This window comes from Dermacentor andersoni, chromosome 7, assembly GCF_023375885.2.
Source record: "Dermacentor andersoni chromosome 7, qqDerAnde1_hic_scaffold, whole genome shotgun sequence".
NCBI classification, from domain to species: Eukaryota; Metazoa; Arthropoda; class Arachnida; order Ixodida; family Ixodidae; genus Dermacentor; species Dermacentor andersoni.
In genome coordinates, this window is record NC_092820.1 from 162,700,540 (window position 1) to 162,721,615 (window position 21,076).

Here is a 21,076-nt window from a genome sequence, read left to right on the forward strand (position 1 = left end):
TTGACCATCTTGAAACGTGTGAGAATAGCTGCGTCTCTAACCCTCAACGCTAAGATGGTCCCGCATTTGTAATGTCACTTTGGAGCAGTCGGTAAACTCAGCCATTCTTGTGGTTGGCGTGATGTGGAAGAAGACTTTATTTTAACTGAAATAATGTTTCATAATATACAATTATTAGGATTTAGAGAAGAAAAGTTGACACCCTGTTCACAGATGGCATGACGAGATGTACTGCTACATGTCCATGATTCCCACAACAGCGAAGAAACAGCATTGTTTTGTACGTTTTATTTGCGCAACAGCTAGCTCTTTCTTTTTTGGGGGGGAGGGGGGGGGGGGTGCGGGAGTTTAATTTCATTGTCATTTACTGGGCTCGTATTCCATTAACGGCGGTTCAAAATTGAGGTGACCAACTTGCACCGTTCGCAGCGATACACAATAGAATCTGGTATTTGTTTCTGTTTGGTTTGTTCATACATCAGTTTTGTCGGTGCGACGTTACGTGAAGGGTGGGTCATGAATGCCGCGGTTCTCGGTTAACATGTTTGACAATTCTCGATGGCTGTTTTGAAGTGCATAGACTAGCTACAGTTTTTGGTAACCAGTTTTTAGAGATCACTTCGGTAAGAAATAAAACTGGTTACTCCTTTATTAAGCACGTCCTGTGCTAGAAAATAATTGGCCGTGTCTGTAGGCGTAATTCGGGGGCCATTTTTCTGCAGCGCTTTTCTTTTGGGACACTTTATCACTGGCAGGTTTAATAAACAAAAAATGCTATCATAATTATGGGGTTTACATGGTATGGTTTTCATGAGCAAGCTGGCTGTCAACTATTCGAATGTTTTTTCTACTTGGGAGGCCATGAGAGAGAGAGCCGAATAAAGTTTTCAGTTACTTTAAACAATTTTATTTGATGTTGCAGCGCTCAATCGTTTGGTTTATTTCAGCGACCGCTCTCACTGGTGAGCAGGGCTATAGCAATCGACTAACGTGTCTGTGATGTATATGTATATATATTTCGTTCAGGAGAAGTTAATTTCATGGCGGGAACTGGTCAGGTCACCGCTGGCAACGGTCACGTGATTGACGACGAGAACAGAAGGTAAGAGGGCTCTCGGTTGCTGGGGGCCCTTTGAAGCCGGAACAACCGTTCCCACTATGCTTCGCGAGAGCGTCGCTTACTAACATCACCAGCCGCGTTTACACGAATACGACAGTCGCGTATCGCATTTCTTAGAGCATCACGGTAATATGCGACAGCGTTTACATGTTGCGCGCGCCCCTTCGCCCGAAACGAGTTAGGGAAGCTGTTTCCTGCTAGTGGGCTTGCACACGTCGTCTCACTTCCTTTCTCTTTCGATGCGACACGTCAGCGTTTACACGCCGCGTGTGCGGACAATATAGGGTGCATCTATACGTGCATTTAGCGATGTGAAACGACTTAACCCGTCACAAACAGCTCTCTCCTGGATATTTATTGCGATTCACTTTCCAAGCGCGTAGCCGCCCTTTCCATGGATGCGATGCGCTTGAAGATGCGTTGCGATGCGCCTCATGTCGCAGGTGATGTGAAGGTGGCTTCTAGCCGCGTTCACACGAGTGCGAGTCGTGAATCGGATAGTGGCTTGCTTCTTCAGGTTGGCAGCTCGTTGTTGGGCTCATGTAAACGTTACAATGCGTCGATGCGAACGATCATCTTGGAAGATCGAGCCGATCAAACCGCAGCAAGGCGTCGGTTGACCGATGCGAGGGAGGTGTATTGCGCAGTTGCCCTCTGAACACGCGGCAGCACGTCGCAGTTCCATGTAAGGCACGAGGTGGCAGGTGGATACGAAACTGCCGAAACCGACCGTTTACTCGACCTCACGACAATTTTGGGCGTCGGTGCTGACCCTCTGACCGGTCGCTGCATGGCAGGGCCCCTTCGCGACTCGGATTGCTGCTCGCTGCGACAGCACGGGTCGCAATCGTACGCCACCGCGGTTTCGCTAGGAAGTGAGGACTATGGGGAGAAAACCACCGACAAACAAAATCAGCGTACGTGTTAAGCCCCCTGAATAACATTAAAGGTACGGACATATCTTTGTATTGGCTCCCGAGCCGCTGAGTGAGGGCAGGCGAGGGATTCCGGGGTTTATCCGCGCCTTTCTGTGCCGCGTCACGTGGTTGTGCTCGAGCCGTTATCGCGAGAAGCGCCCTCGTGCGCCCGGGAGCGCTTTCTTGGTTTTTTGTTTTTACTTGTGCCGGCGTCATGACAGTTGTTCTTGATCGCAGTGCCGCGCAGTGCGATCGCCGCGATAAAGAAATTGCAAGCATAGAGGGCGAGCAGCGAAGGGAAGGTACATGGCGGCGAGAAGGAGAGGCCAGGGAAACGGAAACAGCTTTATTTCATACAGGGCGCTTATTTTATGTGGCATCAACGTTGCAGAAGAAGAGAATCGCAGCGTTAAACGTTCTATGTGGTTCAGCGAATATTATCGGCTTAGCGGATTAGTTGTGAGCACTCTCGATAAGGGAGAGCAGTAGCCATTACCATGTCTAGAACGAGGCGAGGTGCGCTTGCGCTGTGTTCGGCTGCTCAAGGAACTGCGGGCCTATAGTGCGGTTACATTGACGGCATGCTCACACACACCGGTGGTATCTCTCGGCATGTTCAACAGGATCAGCGGCTACTTCGGCAAGAACGTGAGGCTGACGCTGAGTGACGGCCGCACCTGGGACCAGTACGAATGGTTCGCCGTCTGCTGTCTCAATTCTTCTCGGATCTTGGCCCACGTCTGGCTGCCATCCTTGGAAAACATTACTGTGCCCGCCTACGAGGCGGCCTCGTCACACGGTGGGCGGTTCATCCTGGCCACGAGGAGAAGGGATCGTAAGGCCTCATTCACACCGCGACGACTGGCAGAGGTCGCGCGACTAAGCTGGTCGCAGGGCAACCGGTCGCAAATTGTTGCTTTGCTCGAAAAACGGCTGTGCTGGGTCAGTCGCCCGCTGCTCGATCTTTCAGCCGCGCGAATGCAATCGCAACGCTGCTGAAACAACCATCGGTGCTTCGGGCGTACGACGTCGGCATCCTTGTTTTATACGTGGCGGTGGAATGGGTGGCAGTGCGAGCAGATGTGAACGGGCATCAGTCGTCGTGCATGTTTTCAGAAAAGAAAAATACAATATCGCTTTTGCTGTAACAATAAGAGAGATTACACGATATCTGTATGCAGCTTTCGCATGCTTTCCGTATTTGCAAAACTGTCAGCATCAGATGCGCACCTTTCCGGTTTTCTTCAGCGTTTATGGCGCGACCCTGCTCCCTGGTACTAAGAACTTTCCAGCCGCGTTTTTGTGTTCCCTTGTATGCATTTTTAAAGGGATACCGAAGAGAATAATAATTTTAGCTGCAAGATGACCCTTCTGGACTATCAATGAAGCAGGTCTCTTGATCAGTAACAAGGCACTTTCAGGACGGAATAGACGCAAGAACGAAAGGCTGCTGACGTACAACGCCACTTTGAAACTTTTCCAGCTCCAGCTAGCCGTGAAGTCATGACTTGATGGAACATGGTTATAACGGCGCGTTTTGAGGACAGGACGCAGACAGAATGCACACAGGACACACGCCGAACTTCAACTCAGCTGACAGCGGCGTCTCTCCTGTGTGTATTCTTTGTCTTTCTCTGTCCGTGTTTATTATTTAATAAGACTATTTACCATCTCTTATGGGTCATTAGAAGGAGGGAGAAAATTTTGCATCCAGAAGTTTACATATATACTCTTATAGTATGCAGACATAAAACGAGCATTACAACCAAACAATAAGGTACGTTTGAATCACAATAACCATATTTGAAGCTCATACCTGTCATCGCGTGAAATCACATAAATATACATCAAGTAAACGCATTAATTGGTTAACATCATTAGTGTTTAGCACGCAATTCGGAAGCCCATCCCGTGCCTTATTACATCGGGAAGAAAAGAATACCTATTTTGGAGCAATGTAAGACTGAAGCACGCGTCTCTGATTCGCCGTCCGACTTTGTTTCCCTGATAGTTGTAAGTCGTCGTTTTCTTTTTGTTGTTGTTAATCTTAATCTCTCCTTTCGGTAACTGAAAAAGGAGATTTGATCTGCATTTAAGCCTGCGTTTGAGTAGCGATTCTAAATCACAATTTTAATACCACTGCGACTGAGTCACCCCTTCTTTATTTTGAACATGTAATAGGTACCGCGAGCCGTTGCATTCTTCCTACTTCGTTTTTCGGTATTTTCTGACAAGGACTCCAGACGAAATTGGCGTATTCAAATACAATGCAAGAAATTATTTGATTTGAAGAAAAACCATAGAACACTTAAATCACTACTATAGCGGTGAGCACAGTTGCCGATCGACGAATCCGATCTGACGGGTTATGTGCGTCCGCTATTTATCCATGACTCGCCGTAAATGTTGCAGTTAGCTCTGCCCTTCATGTGGATTTGGAAATGCATAGCCGCACTCTGCGCCTAACTGCCTCTGCGTGTGGCGTTATTGTAGCTAGTACAGGCATAGACCAGCTCCAGACCATGACGTCATAGATAGCTGCCTACCGCCAACCTGCTGGTTCTGGTAGGCGAACGCGATTCTAACGGTCCGTGAGCATCTTATAGCCGTGCAAAAGAGCCACAGATTGACGAATTGAAGTGTCTCAACGAGATAAAGCACAAAGTGTTTCTTTTTTCTCTTCATGCACCTGCGCGCTAGCGACGTCACGTCTTCCTGTTTTCAAACATGTAGCTTCCTTATACGGACCAACAATAGCTCACGCACTCCGCCAGTTTATTAGTGCGTCTATTGAACAGTCTCACTAACCTGCTTACTCACTCAATCAGTTCATTGTCTCATCTATTGAGCAAACACTCTGTAAAGCGGTCAGGTTATCAATGCGTAATATATATTAGGAGCTGTCAGCTGGCTGCACAACAAACAAACTACACCTCGAAGCCAGTTAGTGACACATTTTTGCTCTGGCAGTAGGGCCACAAATCTATAGTCACTTGTGTGAATTAGTGGGTATAAAGTGATTATGTCTAAGGATATATCTGTCAATCTCTAAATCAGTCGATTATTCGCGCAATCAATTCATTAACCATTCAAATGATATACGGGCTTAACTGGGCTCAGAGCATTGGAAGAAAAGTCACAACGAGCCCGACGAAATGTCCGCGTGTGGCGCGTTCTCATTTCTGAGGGCAAAGCTTCGAGGTCTAGGTTTCCGGTATATAGTATATGCACTGTCTACGGCTGCCTTTATCATCTGTAAATCTTAACCATCTTTCGCCTGTCGTTTACTCGCATCTCTAATCCGCACAATGACAAGTATATATGGATCAAAGAGCAACGACTTGTCCATTGTGTTAGGTGCGAGTAGAATGAGCAGCGTACATTGCGCGTCACCCTTGTGTAGAGCGTGGGAACGGCGGCCGCCGGGACGCTCCGGTAAAGTCTGTTTCGCTACGGAGGCAGCCAGCTACGTCTAACGGTAGCCGTTGGGCTCGAGATAAGTACCTGGGCACGTGCGGCCGACGCATTTTAATCTCGTGCCCAGCCACTACCGTTATAAACGTCGCTGGCTGCCTCCGGAGCGCCTGGGCGGTCGCCGTTCGCGCGCTCTACACAAGAGCGACGCGCACTGTACATGTCGCGGTAGTGGACGTCATATAAGTACCTAACTCTTAACGTTCGTAATAGGCAGTCCGGGTCACTGTAAAAGAATTTCACAGCGGAGTCCTTCCCCTGTCGTTGTTTGTCATAAATTTGGTGCTTCCAATTTCCAGCCACGCCTTTGTTTGCACAACGGCATACCGATCACGCAGGGCTTGTTTCGTATCTTGACGGCTTGTTGCAGGAGACGGCAAAGACAAGCCGATACCGGCTACGGGCCCACAGGCGGTGGTGGCAGCGCAGGGTCCCACGGACGAGAAAGCTCCGGACACCGTGCTCTACCATACGAAGATATACACTGATCAAACGGGTGGGCAGACGACCTCAGAATGCTTGATTTCACTTCAACCTCTAATTACGTTGCACGACGTCGCTCAACTTCAACCTTATCCAATCAGGTTGAGGTGCGCTTGGGAGACCTCGCCTCAACTATTAAGGGGCGGCCATCAACCTCACCTTAACCTCGCCTCAATCTCGAACATCATTTTTAGAGTTTCTGGTCGGGTACTCACGCAGAATGGGTTACTTGTGCGTAAACCCACTTAAGTATGTTCTGATGCACGTGGCTCAAAGCAAATGAAATACATATAATACTTCCCGAACGTTTGTTCACTAGGAGGTTAGAGCTGTCGAACTTGGTATGCTAAGGTGTCCTATGGCTCGGGTAAAGTATTGGTCTCGTACGCAAGCGATGGTTGCACTTGCGAACGGCATTGCGGTGCCGTTAGCCCGGACGAATCGTCTTTGTCGTCTGCTACGCTCCGGCTGGAATGACTTATTTTTTGTTCGTTTTTTTCCTTTCATATTTAACGAACCTTTATGCGTTTGCTAACGCTCTAACTGCATGTTCGCGATAACACGAGGCCTTCCAAGTGTACTGTCTGTGTTAATTTTATAATTGTAAGTATTACGAGGGTAACAAACGCTGTATTTTTATGCGCCTTCCATGAATCTACAGCCTGTCAGGATTGGGGGCTCAATCCCATCGCTCGTGATCCGTTGTCAAGATTGGAGTCGGGCATGAATTAGAAGGTAGCTGGCCCATGCCGTCGTCCAACTTATCCACGCTGAGCACGTTGATGAAGGGAAGGACTGCTTCTCATCGAGAACGAGGAATGTGGGTTTATTTACAGTATTTATATCAGTCTACCATGACTGTTTGAGAAAGTACATCAGCCTAACACGACTGCTTGAGAGAGAGTGTCTCAGTCCAACGTGACTGCTTAAGGAAAGTGTGTCGAGCATCCGCACAACAGCAGTTTTTAAACACTCGGTCCTCCCGCGATACAAGGCGACGCGAACGTTCGTTTGGTGATCGCAAACTAGCCGCCTCTCCGCAGGATGGCCCACACACACAAAGGCACCCACGTTCGAATGTCCGGAGCCAACGTCAGAGGGGCCCCGTAGAACTCGGAGCCGTTCCGGGTAGCGCGTTGGGGAGTTTGGGAACAATAGTTGGCCCGCCGAACTCATTCCGTCACAAAGTCGATTTAGTCACGCTGTGGCTAGAAGTTGGCGGCGACGCTCCCGGAATGCTGCCGTCACAGTCGCAAGTGGGTGGCAATCTTGCACTGCAGCTCGCCGTTCTTAACAGCGCCGGGATGTTGCCGTCATAGTCGTAAGTGGGTGGCAATCTTGCACTGCAGCTGGCCGTTCTTAACAAGCCATAGCGGCGAACGACGCGATCCCGTAACTCCAATCGCAACACTTCATTCCAAGTAAATAATATAGGGTTAGCGCAGCTTTGTATAACACGTGGGCTAAGCGGCGGTATAGTTAAACTGAAACTTTGCAATTCGACAATAATTCCACTCGTTTGTTGCTTCACAATAAAATTTATAATTGAATTAAAAATATATTATTTTCCTTGAAAAGCTGCTACTCTCAAACAGTAGTTGCGGCATGTTCTACCATATATTTCGGAATGGTAAAACATACTTCGCGCTATCTGCCTGTGAGGAATCATGTGGTCACTTTTCAGCTAGCGAGGGTTTAATGTTAAATTTAGGCAGCATGCTGAAAGTACTTCTCTTCAAAGCACTTCTACAAAACTGAAAATGTTCTGTCCATTGAAAAACGTAAGCAGGAAAACATGTTACGGCTACAGCCGCAGTGGCGGCGTATTTGACGTTGCGTTGCTAAACCCCAAAAGCATGGGATCAAATCCTGGCCGAGGTGACCGCATTTCGATTGGGGTGAAGTGCAAAAAAAAAACAAACTTAAGAACGCCTGTGCACTGGGTGCACGGTAAAACCCCAGGTGGTCGAAATTAATTCGGAGTTCCCCACTACGCAAGCCTCATAATCATATCGTGGTTCTGGCACGTAAACCACCAGAATTTAAATGATGTTAAGGCTGCGGTGGTACGTGCAGCACTTTTATTCGGCTTGTGTGCTGCTCCTTACTCGTCTTTGTAGGTCTAGTGCTTCACTTATAACTTCAGCAAGCTCGATATTCTCTACTAAATATCAATACTTTAGTTTAAAAATGAATAACACGCGCTTACGTAAAAAATTCATAGTCTCGCCCGAAAGGCGAAGTATCGATTGCGACAGCAAATTATGAGACAGCTGTAGGAAGTAAAAATAATAGTTTTTTATCGGCCGCATAAGCTCGTAAACAAACGCTTACCAACTAAATTGACGCGCACAGACGAACATGGACACATCTCACTCAATGACCGCGGACACACGCGGTCAGAACGCCGGCACGAGGAAGAGCGGCAGCAGCAGCGAGCGAATCGCCCTTTGTGCTGCGACTCGCTCCAGTGCGAACGAAGTGGCGAGAACACAGCGGAAACGAAGCTGCCAGCCCTCGGCGCACTCTGTCCCCATCGCAGATCGCTTTCACTATATAGACCCGCGCGCACAGCCGCCGCCGGAGTAGATAGAACCGATCCCACCGGTTCCTTGCGCGCGATGGAAGACGGTGCGCTTCCTCCCCGCTTTATTGAGCCACCATCGTCGGCTCACCCTCGCACGAATCCACTCGCACGTACAGCGTACAGCGCGCGACGATGATGTTATATCGCACCTGGGCTTCATATAGAACATCACGGCGACGGCGACGACGGAAATGAAGGCTGTGACACTTGCCTGTCTTTTCTTTAGGATTTCGAGGTCTATGACATTAATGTAGCGCAAGAAAAAATATATTCGAAAATATTATGTGGGTACTCCTGTGAGATATGTTGTGCAGACGATTGTGTAGGCAAATTGTTAACGTGCTTTTATGATTCCCTAACTGCATTCCATTGCTGTTTCTGCGGCGCAGTGCCTGTCATCCTGCAATTCGACCGGACGCCGAAGCGCAACTGCCCGCCGATATCCCAACACCAGGTGCCACCCCCCGACACACACCGCAAGTTGTTTGGAGGGCGCGACCTGTTTAAGAAGTACAACATCGACACGTTCTCCGCCCGAATCGGACCGACGGCAGGGGATCGCGGCTACGCGGCCATCACCGGTGCGAACGCCCCTGTCACTTCACTAGGGCCACAAACCTCCCTCCCTCCAAGTAGCCCCAAAAAGGCCCTGTTGGTCCAGCGCGACCTACAGAGATAGGGCAGTGCCTGTGCACTTTGCCTTATGACGTCATGCTACAAGGCCCGAAATTTTCATTGCGAAGCGGTGACGTCAAAATCACCAGGGCTTACTCGGGAACATTTAAATTAGATTCTATTGCAGTCGGGCCAGGGAGCATGACGTCATAGATCGGACTGCACGTTGGCTGGTTCAGTTGGGGCCCAGTTGTCTGTCATGAACGCGTTTCTTTAATGCAGAACCAATCGTAAGGTTATTGTTTCAGTGACACATTGCTACAATGTGTCGCGTCGTGATGCGTCGCGTCAAACTCCGGAAATGCGAGAACGACAAAGCATGTCGTACGTGTGTTGTCCAGGCCAGTCTGGCTGGGGCATCTCGTGGTGGATCAACCGCGAGCTGATTCCCGTGCTCCACGTTGAACGCGGCAAGACGTACAAGTTTATCGTGGAAGGCGGGGACGACAACACCAGGTCGTCCAACTACCACCCCTTCTACATTACCGACAGCGCCAAGGGCGGCGGCTCCAAGGAGATTGCATCCCTCGGCAAGCCGGTACACACGCAATCGCAGATTCGCGTGTGAGGTGACAATGTATAAACGTGAGAGGCTCCCTTGCCCAGCAACTTCCTCTTCTCGCCCGACTCCCTCAGATGCGCGGCGAGCTTACATTCTGCACCATGCAGGTCAAAGACAGAAAAAGGAACCATATTCGGGGTGTTCTTTTATATTTAAGTATACAGAATCTTTCTTAAATTGTCTCTGGCAAATAACATAATTCTGGTCCTTGAACGATATTACTCGAAGAGGTGGACATGCACGAGAAATCGATATCCATAATCGACTAATCAAATTTTTGCGAATTAAATTTCTGTTTACTTCACGGCACTTAAGTCCATTTCATGAATTGTAGCCGGTGAGCTTGCAAGGCACATGCACTTGAAACAAATTCTGAGGACGGCACGGATGTAGAGATATGCGCCATCGATACTGCGGTAAATGCGTTGTTCTTCCACTTGCTTTATTATGAAAATGCCGCGCTATGCATTGAAGCATAAAAACAATGGGGACGCCCGTGTATTTTTCGGCGCACACTTTGGGAATGAATATCTCGAAGCTGGTGTCGTCCTGAAATTTCATTCCAAGTGGACACGTCTTGAGAACCCACTGGCTACAATGCGTAAGCTGCAATATGCGCCGTAAAGAAATTCATTTAAAAGTTAATTAGTGAGCTTTTCTTAATTTCTCCATTATGCATTTCAATTTCGCATTAAATTAATGCACGCCTCTAAATTTGAGTAATGCAGGTCAAGAACTAGATTTATGTCATGTGCCACAGGCTAGTTTTCTTTAAATTCTGTATATAGTCTAAAAAACGTGCATAAACCATCGACAATGATTGTTATTAATGTGAGCGAATAGCACCAACTAACGAGCGAGTGAGGGAGAGATAGATCTAGAGAAAGAGCGAGAGAGTGAGTGAGCGTTTTCATGTCCGAGCCCGACCACCGACCCTCGACCGACCATCGAGCGTCTTATGACTGATCACGAAAACGCCCGCAAGGACCGAAAGAAGCTATTCGCTTTAAGAACACCCAGCATATTTGAGCTCCCTCATGAGCTCCTTCCCTCCTTCCCTCTCTTGACACAATCGTTGGTTTGATATGAATCGAATTTGTTGTTGCCTTTAAGAAAGTTGAACACTGGCAACTAGCTGTAGGCAGAATTTCAATTTAGGACATCGTACGTTTAGTGCGATAGTAATGACACCGACGCGTTTTCACCGTCGCCGTTGTCGATGATGATTCTGTACTGAGTAAAGTCGAAGCGCGACGAAAAATGAGCGTCCCGTGCGCCGCGTGTTGGTGCTCACGTGATCTGCTGCGCGCTCGAGGCGGCCGAGCCAAGAAGGCCTCGTGATGGCTTCGTGATGCGCGCTGTCTTCCAGCACGCCTGTGTGTCGAGTGATGTTAGCTTTAGGGACGCGAAACTGCTGAAATTAACGTCCTTAAATTGGCGAAGTGCGCGTCTTCTCTTCTAGCAAGATGTCTTCTCCTCTAGCAAGGTGTCTTCTCCTCTAGCAAGGTGTCTTCTCCTCTAGCAAGCAAGGTGTCTTCTCTTATAGCAAGCAAGGTGTCTTCTCCTCTAGCAAGGTGTCTTCTCCTCTAGCAAGGTGTCTTCTCCTCTAGCAAGCAAGGTGTCTTCTCTTCTAGCAAGCAAGGTGTCTTCTTCTCTAGCAAGGTGGCTTCTCCTCTAGCAAGGTGTCTTCTCCTCTAGCAAGGTGTCTTCTCCTCTAGCAAGCAAGGTGTCTTCTCTTCTAGCAAGCAAGGTGTCTTCTTCTCTAGCAAGGTGGCTTCTCCTCTAGCAAGGTGTCTTCTCCTCTAGCCCTGTCGTGCGCAGTAGGTGTTCTTGTATGTATGTAATCTCTGGAGGGTGCAGAGGCTTGGCCGAGACGGCTGGCGACTCCAAGTAACCTGTCTTTCCACACAGCTAGTGCCTGAGGTCGCGTAATCTCAAGTTTCGGAGACGCGTTGAACGGAGAGACAGCAGAATCGTTCGCTCCGCTTCGTTTGCGCTCGTCATCACGCCAGCGTTGTGACAACGAGAGTTCTCACTCATCGAGTGAGACCTGTTCATGCTTGTCTGTGCGCGTGCCACACCTTGCTTGCTAATTTAGTTAGTAAGCGAATGTTAACAGCAGTTTATACGCCGATAAAACTAATATCTTTAATCTTTCGTACGGCTGTCTAATAATTTGTCACCGCAATCAATGATTCGCCTTTCAGTCGAAAGGTCGACTTCTTTTCTTCCTATCTGCGTTTCGGCTTTGTAGCGCTAAGCATGTGCTTTAGAATGACTGCCAGTTCGATCCCAGGTTCGGCCCATCTCCTAGATCGTAACATTCTGCTCGCATTAGTATATGTCCCAATATAAGCTAATGTTAAAAAAAATTGCGAGCACAGAAACGTAACTAACAAATCTGCAACCACAATTTTAATTCAAGTTCCTTTTTTTTGTTCTCCCTTTCTCAGGGACATCTCCTGTTCGCTGGCGTATCCCTTGACTCTCAGGGTAATCCCGTCGTGTCCAAAGGTGAGTGGGACATTTTTGCGCCACATATATGCATTTCTAATGCGGCCCTATGAATCCACGGAAGCATCCCCTTTATAGGTCAATTGCAACGAAATTTTAGACCGCTTATGTTGCCCAATCTTCAGATAGGGTACATAAGGAGCAGGCCTCCATGCAAAGCTTTACGTTTGAGAAATTGGGGGTGGGAAAATATTCGTAGTTACGTATACAGATCAAATATTACACGCTAACGCTTCGTATTATTATTCAAAACAAGGAAGGAACTGTTCAGTGTTTAAGAATATCTAAAACTAACCAAATGTTTAATAACAACGGACTTTTCCCCTCCTGCTTTCCAGAGTACGGCAAATTATCAGATGTGGGACAACAACAAAGATTTTCGAAACATTGCAGAAACAAAATGCGTAATGCAAGCTTTGTTTTCGGTTTTGCGGTGGAATCCTACAAAACAACCTGTGATGTTTGCTTGCAGACTCTCGTTTAGACCGCACCGTGTTCTGCTTTGAAACAGTACAAGACCACGTCGGACGTTTTGCTCCGCACGCTCTGACACCGGATGACGCAGCAAGGGCGACGCCGTTGAACTGTGTCCCGCGGTTCCTTCGCTCGCAGGATAAATAGCAGCAGCAAGCAGTGGAGACGCATATGCAAAACAAGAATAATAATAATAACGATGCATGGCGATTACACGTATTTGCAGCTTCTGGAATCAGTACCGGTGTTCGCAGTACACGAAAACGTGGCCTTCGAGATCGGCTTATGTTACACGAGGGAGTCCTTTTTATCATTTGATTTCATCACCATTGAGCGTTACCTAGCTGATTTACAGCGCAATTGGAGCATAAAATATTTCAAGTGCAAGATTTCTACTCCAACGAATGCACCCAAATTCTCCCGGCTTGCTGTGGGACGCGCACGATTTAACACGCGATGCATAATTCCAGCTCGAAAATTTGGTGTCATGTAGCCCCATTAAGCAATAGCAAAGCTGCGGTATGCGCAAAGAAATATTTTCTTTCTTTTTTAGCAATTTCAAGGAATAAACGCAGGCCACTGTGTTAGGCCACTCAACCAGGTCGCCGACGTGACCTCGGATTACATGTCGTAGGTCTCTCCTTAACCAACTTCAAGCGGGCTCACCAGACGTTGTATCCCTTGGCTCCTCACTCAAAATATGTTCCGCATCATCTACTGTGCCTGAATCTGGTGCTTTTTAGCATTGTTAAGGCTACGTCACATGTGTATTAGTTAAATGTACCCAACATGGCGGCTCTGTAGCTGTGTCGTTTGCTGAGAATAGAGTCGAGGGTTCGATCCCAGTCCACGACGACCATGTTCAGATAGCTGAACAATGCGGAAACGCCCTTGTGCACTGACATTTCGGCTCTTGTCAAAGGACTTCTGGCGGTTCAACTTATTATATACCCCATACACTACTGCGTCGCTCATGCTTGAACCCTGGCTTCGGTACTTAATGCTACGCATTTCTTTTTCATTACGTAAAAAAAAAAAAAATTTGAAGTGAAAAGTGAGATGGCGCGAAGTAGCGAGATGGCGCGATTTCTCGCTAGTAGCGACCATGTGACGACAACAGACAACGAAGCTAAGGAAAGCACGACCTCCGCACACTACAGGGAAGCCGATAAACTATGCGACAGAGGGCTTGTATGCGCCCGGAATTTTGCCCTGACCAATAGAAGTCTCCTCGCGGAGACGTCGACTATGGGCTGACGCTTTCCTTGTTCGTCTCCACTGTTGTTCAATAGGGTGGCTTCATCTTCGTTCGTCTCGTAACAAAATGAAGGTGAGACCATGGCCTCCGAGGTCGGGACGATCTCGGAGGCTCCGGGTCTCCTCTTTGCTCTCTTATGTGCCATTGTCATTTTCTTAGCTAATCGCTGACAACGGAAACGTAAAATCTCTATTATCTGCGTTCCACAATTTCCGCTCTGTCATTCATATTTGAGCTGGAAGGTCTCGACCTGCAGGCGTGGCCACGGGTCGCCTCTGCGAGTGGAAAGAAGACCCGAATGGCGCGAGCGACAAGGCCACCACGTGGGAGGAATACAACAAGACGCTGAAGCTGGAGTGTAAGCCAGGTCAGCCGGGACATTTCAGCTGGACCCCCGACGCAAACACGCCGAACGTCGTATACTACCAGGTATTCGGTGCCATGTGTTTCCAAAGTGTTTCCACCAAGCGCTCCTTATTCCGAGTGAACTGCGCGCGCACCTCAGCATGCCCACACGACCCTACAGATGAGGGCGTATATACGTCATCTATAGTATACCATTCTCACGTACATTTCCTGGCTATGAAGAAAGGGAAAGCGGGGACACCGAATTTGCGTTTAAGCGATGATTACTCGCAACTCGCTGCCTCTAATCTGACGTGTTGATATGTAACAAGTAGCTTTGTCGTCGAAAATTTCATGTCGTTGAACGCATTCGCGCTAAGGATGTGACGTTATGTTTAGCCACCACGACCTCTTGAAGGCAATTTCGGTGTTCTCTTGCATGCTGCCCCTTGAGGGGATGTACACATCTACCATACACTCGGGCACAATGGAAGGAGTGCACGGGATCGAAAGCAAAAGATCCACGCTCCATCGCACGTGCAAGGCACCAGGACGGACAGTAACAATATCGCGTGCCAGTAGATGGCGGATGCCGTGGCGAGAGGAAGACCAAGCGTTATAACATCGGCAGTGTCCTTCCTTATTATGCTTACGGGGGGGATCCTAACGGTGCTATCCTAGCAAGACGGAAGGTAAAAAAAAAAAAACACGGAGGCCTTAATTGAATAGCACTGGCACAGAACAGGGAATGTCGCTGGGGCCAACGTTCCGGCAAGGGAACTAGTCTTGGTCAGGGCAGTTTCAGCCCTTGCGAGAACAAGTTCGCTTGTCGAAATATTGGCTCCGGCGACATTCCTTTTTCGAACCACAGCTGTTATTCAGTAACGATGCGATTAGATATTTTCTGCCACAGTTGTGGTCACATGCCTTTTGTCGTCTTTCTGTGTCCTTGCGGACCGCGCTAACGTGTTGGCTAATCGCAAACACGGGCGCACTTGACGCCCATCGCCTGATCATCGTGCACCTCAAGCATCGTGGTACACCATACACAGCTCATGCGTCATAACCTCACCTTGGTGCTCGTCCTACCGATGTGTATTTCCTCCTCTTTTTCTTTTGCCTGGCGCCGTAACACTTGCATCACTGTCTGACTAGCTAGCTCAAAACCTTTACAGCAGCTTCCCACTTCGTGATATTTCTGTTTCTTTTTGGTAATTCCACGTTAATATGCTCACTCATTTGCTTTCGTTTCTTTACCTGTAGCACGACTCTAGAAATAATAAGGAATTTAATAATAAGGAGTGCATAGTAATTAAGGAGTTCAGCGCAATTTAATACACGGACAGGCGCCCGCCTTTTCCACAGATGTTTAAAACGAATAGCTTTCCGTGGTCCTCTCTATCGCCGTTTGCGTAGTCGGCAGCCGGATTATATTCATTAATAAAGAGAAGATGAGACTTCCATCCAAACGTAGTAATTACTCCAAAAGAAACCCATACGGGTTCCTCGAAAGAAAAGCCTCACAGTTGAAGGAAAATTGGTTCTGGTGCGGGACTCGGACTCGGGACCATCGCCTTGCCGGGGCAGACGTTCTACCATCTGAGCTAACCAGGCGGCTTTAGCAGATGGCAGGGCGAAGTCGAGTATATCAACTGGAAACAAAGGCTAGAGTTCGACGTAATAGATTTGCGGAAACCCGCAAGGTGGAGAGAAGTAAATAAAGGGAAAATGACACATCCACCCAAACGTAGCATATACTACAGAGGAGACCCATACGGGTTCCTCGAAACAAAAGCTTGCTTCGAGTTGTTGATAAATTCGACTTCGCCCTGCCACCTGCTAGCGGCCTGGTTAGCTCAGATGGTAGAGCGGCTGCCCCGGAAAGGCGGTGGTCCCTCGTTCGAGTCCCAGACCATGGACAAATGTTGCTTGCCGCGCGGACATTGTTTCGTGTGGCACGTTGCAAACGAAGCGAAGTGTGGCGCGACTGCCTCGCTAATCGGCATATCGCGAGAAGCAGCGCGTGGGTGACGTGTGGCGCGATTCACAGCAGCCGCCGCAGACAGGCCTCCGCTCATGCAGCACTTTGTTTTCATATAGGGTATCGATGGCGTCATCGGTGAACAGACGACGCGCGCCACTCTAGCGCCATCTCGTAGCTATCGTCACCGCAGAGAAAGTCTTGCGCAGTTCTGCGTTTTTCTTCTTGTGCTTTCGCCATACCCTCCTCCTCCGCTTTCCTCCTCGCGCTCTCTTCGCGGTCGCCGTGTCCCATCCGCGCTCCGCGTTCGCTCTTTCATCTTTCGCTGTGCTCGTTCGCTCGGTTACTAGGACGCCGAGAGACGACGCTGACGCCGACGCTCGCCACAGGGACGGACGCCTAAAAGAGCTGCGCTCTGAAAGCAACTCGAGGCTCGGCGTCAATGGCAGGCTGCCGTGACCGCAAAGCAACGGGAACAAACGTTGCGCCAAAAATTTTCACAGATCGGTGGTTTCAGAAAGCTATTCGCTTACTTTGACTATAATCATGTTCGATGTTATCTGTACAACTTCTTTTTCTTTCGTGCATGTGCATGCGTGATGCTATGATAACGTCGGCATCGCTTTGCCGCCGTGCGTGCAGTGTTTCACGCACTACTTCCTTGGCTGGAAGATATCGGTGACCAATGCTGGCGAGGAGGACAAGCCTCTCGGTGAAATCATCGGGGACGCGGTGGGCCGAGCGACCAGGCCTGTCCTTTTGTCGCCGCTGCTGCTTTTCGTCGGCTGCGTCCTCTCGCGGGTGCCCTGACACCCGCCGCCCCCTCCTTTGTTAACGCTGTTGCGTTTTTTTCTTGTCTTTGTAATTATAGTTTTTGTAACATTTCTGCCTTATTTTCTGCGATATCGTTCGTGCCTGCGCACAAAGCCGTACACAAGTTGCCTTCTTTGCCGTTTTAGCCAAGACAACGAGTAAATGATTCGCAAGTCTGCGACCTTTTTCTTGTTTTACCCTAAGCGTCGACTAGGGTGTGCACATATGCTTGAATTGTCGCCCGTTTCAGCCGTATGCGTGGAGGATTAAACAGCAAAACAATCACGCGCAAGTAACGAGCTTTAGCGAGGATGAAAGGACGAACCACGCACCAATTCTCTCTTTTTTATGTCGATAGCTGATATAGGGACACGAAAGAAAAAAAAATATTTTAAGCTGCATCATAGTTACTCCCGTATTCCCAAGACGATCCTCGACTCGAAGCTCTTCCTTCACGCCACCGGGTTGAGCGTAGCGCCGCCCCTCTGCTGAAGAAGGCGCTATACGCTTAGCGAGAATTGCCGTTGATTGATTGATTGATTGATTGATTGTTTGTTTGTTTGATTGATTGATTGATTGATTGATTGATTGATTGATTGATTGATTGATTGATTGATTGATTGATTGATTGATTGATTGATTGATTGATTGATTGATTGATTGATTGAAACTTTTATTAGAAGGGATGGCCCGTGGCCTAAGATAGGGGTAAGGGATCAGGTGAAAGGAAGGATGCCTGCCTCCTTCGCAAAGGACAGCAAAGCGTTAATTTTTTCTGGAGAATTGCCGTGGAGCCGTTGAAGCTCAGTGACTACTTCTGTCGAGGAGAGGCGCTGCTATCCACTTTCTCGAATGTAACGAAAAAGGTTATGCAGATTTACAGGAACGAGAAAAAAGAAGAAATTAGAAGGGAAAATTTGTGCGATAACAGGAAGGGAAGTGCCTTGCTATTTGAGGCTCGAGCTGGTTGCCTACGAACGAAAACGTACCGGAGCAAATATTCGCAATTAGATCGGGCGTGTGTATGCTGGAGCGAAAATCTGGAGACCACTCGGCACATACTAACAGAATGCGAAGGGGCTCACCCAGCGAGACCAGTACGTAACATACCACTTCCAGAAGCGCTAAGATTTAACGTAGACGGAAGTGTCAGCCGGTCAGCAGTCGAGGTAAGCAAGAGACGTTTAGAGTAATGGTGGGAAAAAACGCAGGGGAGAGACTGATACGATCGGATCCATCACCGGCATAAGGCAGCGGTACAAGGTATAGAAGATTAAAGAGATTTATACAAGAATGCAAGAAGGAAAAGCATTGATAGCATACCTAAGTAACTCAAGCAGGCTAGATTGTGAATATCCCCGTTCCAAAGAGGATGCCCATAAATTATCATCGTCGTCGTCATCATCATCATCATCATCATGAAGACTAGGTGGAGTGTTGAGTGGATGCACGTGTACGATACAATACAAAGAAATCCATTCTTACCGTGAGAAGAGTATTAGTAAAGAAAAAAACGCGAAAACGAAAGACTGGTAGCGACAAAAGGACGGTATACGTTGGGCATGCTGGTATTCCATACTGTAACTATTGACAGCGTGCAACGGCAAGAACTACACGAGAGAGATACACAGACAGCGCTTCCCAGTGCATCTCTCTCGTGTAGTTCGTGCCGCTTCGCGCTTGGTTTAAACTTGTAACGAAGCAGCCGTAATGTTCCCCCACCATCCCGCCGAGTCGTCATGAATTTCGATCGTTCAATGACCTAGTCAATTTCGATCGGTTAAGCAAGTTTCGAGAACGTTTGCTATACCCTGTTGCGTCTCAACACCACCAAGGGTGTTAACTGAACGTTTTGCCACGTGTGAAACCACCGCACCTCCTATCCAGACGTCAATGTGGCGTGGACAACGACTAAAAGCGCTCACGCCACGTTTGCCTGGAAACTTGAGCAAAAGATCAAAGGAAGGGAACCCCAACAACGTGTTAAGAAGCGCAGTTAATTGAAGGTTTTAACACGTGTCAAACCACCGCACCTTTTATTCAGATGACAACGCAGCGTGGACACTGACGGTTGAAGGGCGCTTCACCATCACCAGTTAACCTGAGAAAAGGATGAAAGGGAGGGAACCCCAACCCACAACGGCTCAGATCCAAAAAACAAGGAAAAGAACAGAAAAGGGAAAACGTGAAAAGCTTCGAAATCTCTGACGCCACACCGACGTACCAGAGATGTGGTTTCAACCCGTCATTAAAAAAAAAAAGGTCAAAGTAACTTCCACTTTCATTTTCTCTTCTAATAATTGACCAAATAGGGAGAACTTGGCGAAAATGGTTTTTTTAAGTTTTTTTTAGTATTTCTTTTTGTTTTTGAATACGTAGATGGCTGTTGCAGTTACTATCCGTATGCTTACCTTTGTTTTGGTAACAGACGAAAACGCCGAAAGGAAAATTCTGTTTGTGGACAAAAAGAATGATTTCGTTTTAAGAGAAAAAAAACCGTCGCGTCATAAACGTGCCTACGTGAAAGCGACGACGTGGGGAATACTCACCAGTACGCGTGGGCATGTCTTTGAGGGTCTCGGGAACCGCTTATTTACCGGCCTGTTTGTTGGGTTGGCCCGGTAGTTGCGGAACATTATACACGTACCGTCCTTCGAGAGGAGCACGCTCGTGCAGCTTCTCGTCCCACTTATCTACAGCGCGTGCTCTCTCTCTCTCTCTCTCTCTCGCGTCGTGCCGTTCGTTCTCCAATTATTCACGCTCCAGCAGCGTCGCGGCACGGCGCTCTTTGTTCGCTGGATCACGGCGACGTCGTTGCGACGTGCCGCGGCCACCACCGTTTGTTATTTTTTTCTCACACGCTGTCGGCCATTGTGGCGGGGTGCATCGAGCATCGCGGGCATCGAGGAGGAGTCGGGTCGATGCTCTTTGTTATGGGCTCTCGAGGCATGACTGCAGTGTGCCGGGCACTCCTACGTTGGCCGCGCGGTCCTCTCTCTCTCTCTCTCTCTCTCTCTCTCTCTCTCTCTCTCTCGCAGGAGGCGGCTCACGGAGCGCCGTGCGACTTCATCGAGCAGTGCCTCGCCACCCCGCTGCTCTTAAGTATTACCTAACGGCGCATGCCTGCGGTGCTAACGGTGCAGGCGTGCGGTAACAAATTCCTATGGGGTGGGCAGCGCAACCCGGACGAAGGACAAGAGGAAGTGCACGATACGAACGCGGCAGCGATCGGGAATGCAACAGGCTCGAATCTGCAGCCGCGCATTGTCGAAATTGCCCGTGCAAACCTTTGTTCGAAAAAAAAAAAAGAAAAACCCGGAATGTTGTATAAAAATGGAAATCTATCAAAATCAAACGCGAGATTGTGGAAGCCTACTTCATGCATGTCAACTCAGGCGCATGCGTCAGCCAGACATCTATCTCTCTGCATGATAAAGAAACGGAGAGAGAGAGAGAGAGAGAGAGAGAGAGAGAGAGAGAGAGAAAGCAAATGATAAATGAGAGGTATGGAGGTTAACCAGGACTGAGCCCGATTGGCTACCCTTCACTGGGGAAAGGCAAAAGGGGACGGAAAGATTAAAAGATGAGAAAGTCCACTGGGGATATCGTTCGGCCACTCAGTCCGGATCACAGACGCTGTCTCAATCCGGTAGCTTTCAAATATCGCAGCAGCGCTTTTGTGGCCTTTTGTAGATGCGATATGCGAGGCCATGGTCCCAAGATCTTGTTCAAGGTGAACGGTTGTCTATCTAACTGATTGAGAGCTGCGCAGAGGTCATGTCTTTCATTTTCAAAAGATGTGCAGTAGCACAAAGTAACACAATGTAACAGAACGTAACATAAAGTAACATAAAGAAACGGAGTTTCTGAATG

At 48.4% G+C, this 21,076-nt stretch overlaps 1 protein-coding gene across 1 annotated transcript; it reads left to right on the forward strand.

Annotated features, from left to right (window-relative positions):
- The first annotated feature begins 2,451 nt into the window (after window positions 1-2,451).
- On the forward strand, window positions 2,452-17,382 carry LOC126533313 (uncharacterized). The gene is made up of 7 exons (XM_055071864.1): window positions 2,452-2,872; window positions 5,882-6,007; window positions 8,971-9,162; window positions 9,598-9,794; window positions 12,272-12,332; window positions 14,321-14,493; window positions 17,033-17,382. Exons 1-7 carry the CDS (start codon window positions 2,650-2,652, stop codon window positions 17,198-17,200), a joined length of 1,140 nt encoding a protein of 379 aa, XP_054927839.1. The 5' UTR covers window positions 2,452-2,649; the 3' UTR covers window positions 17,201-17,382.
- Window positions 17,383-21,076: the final 3,694 nt, after the last annotated feature.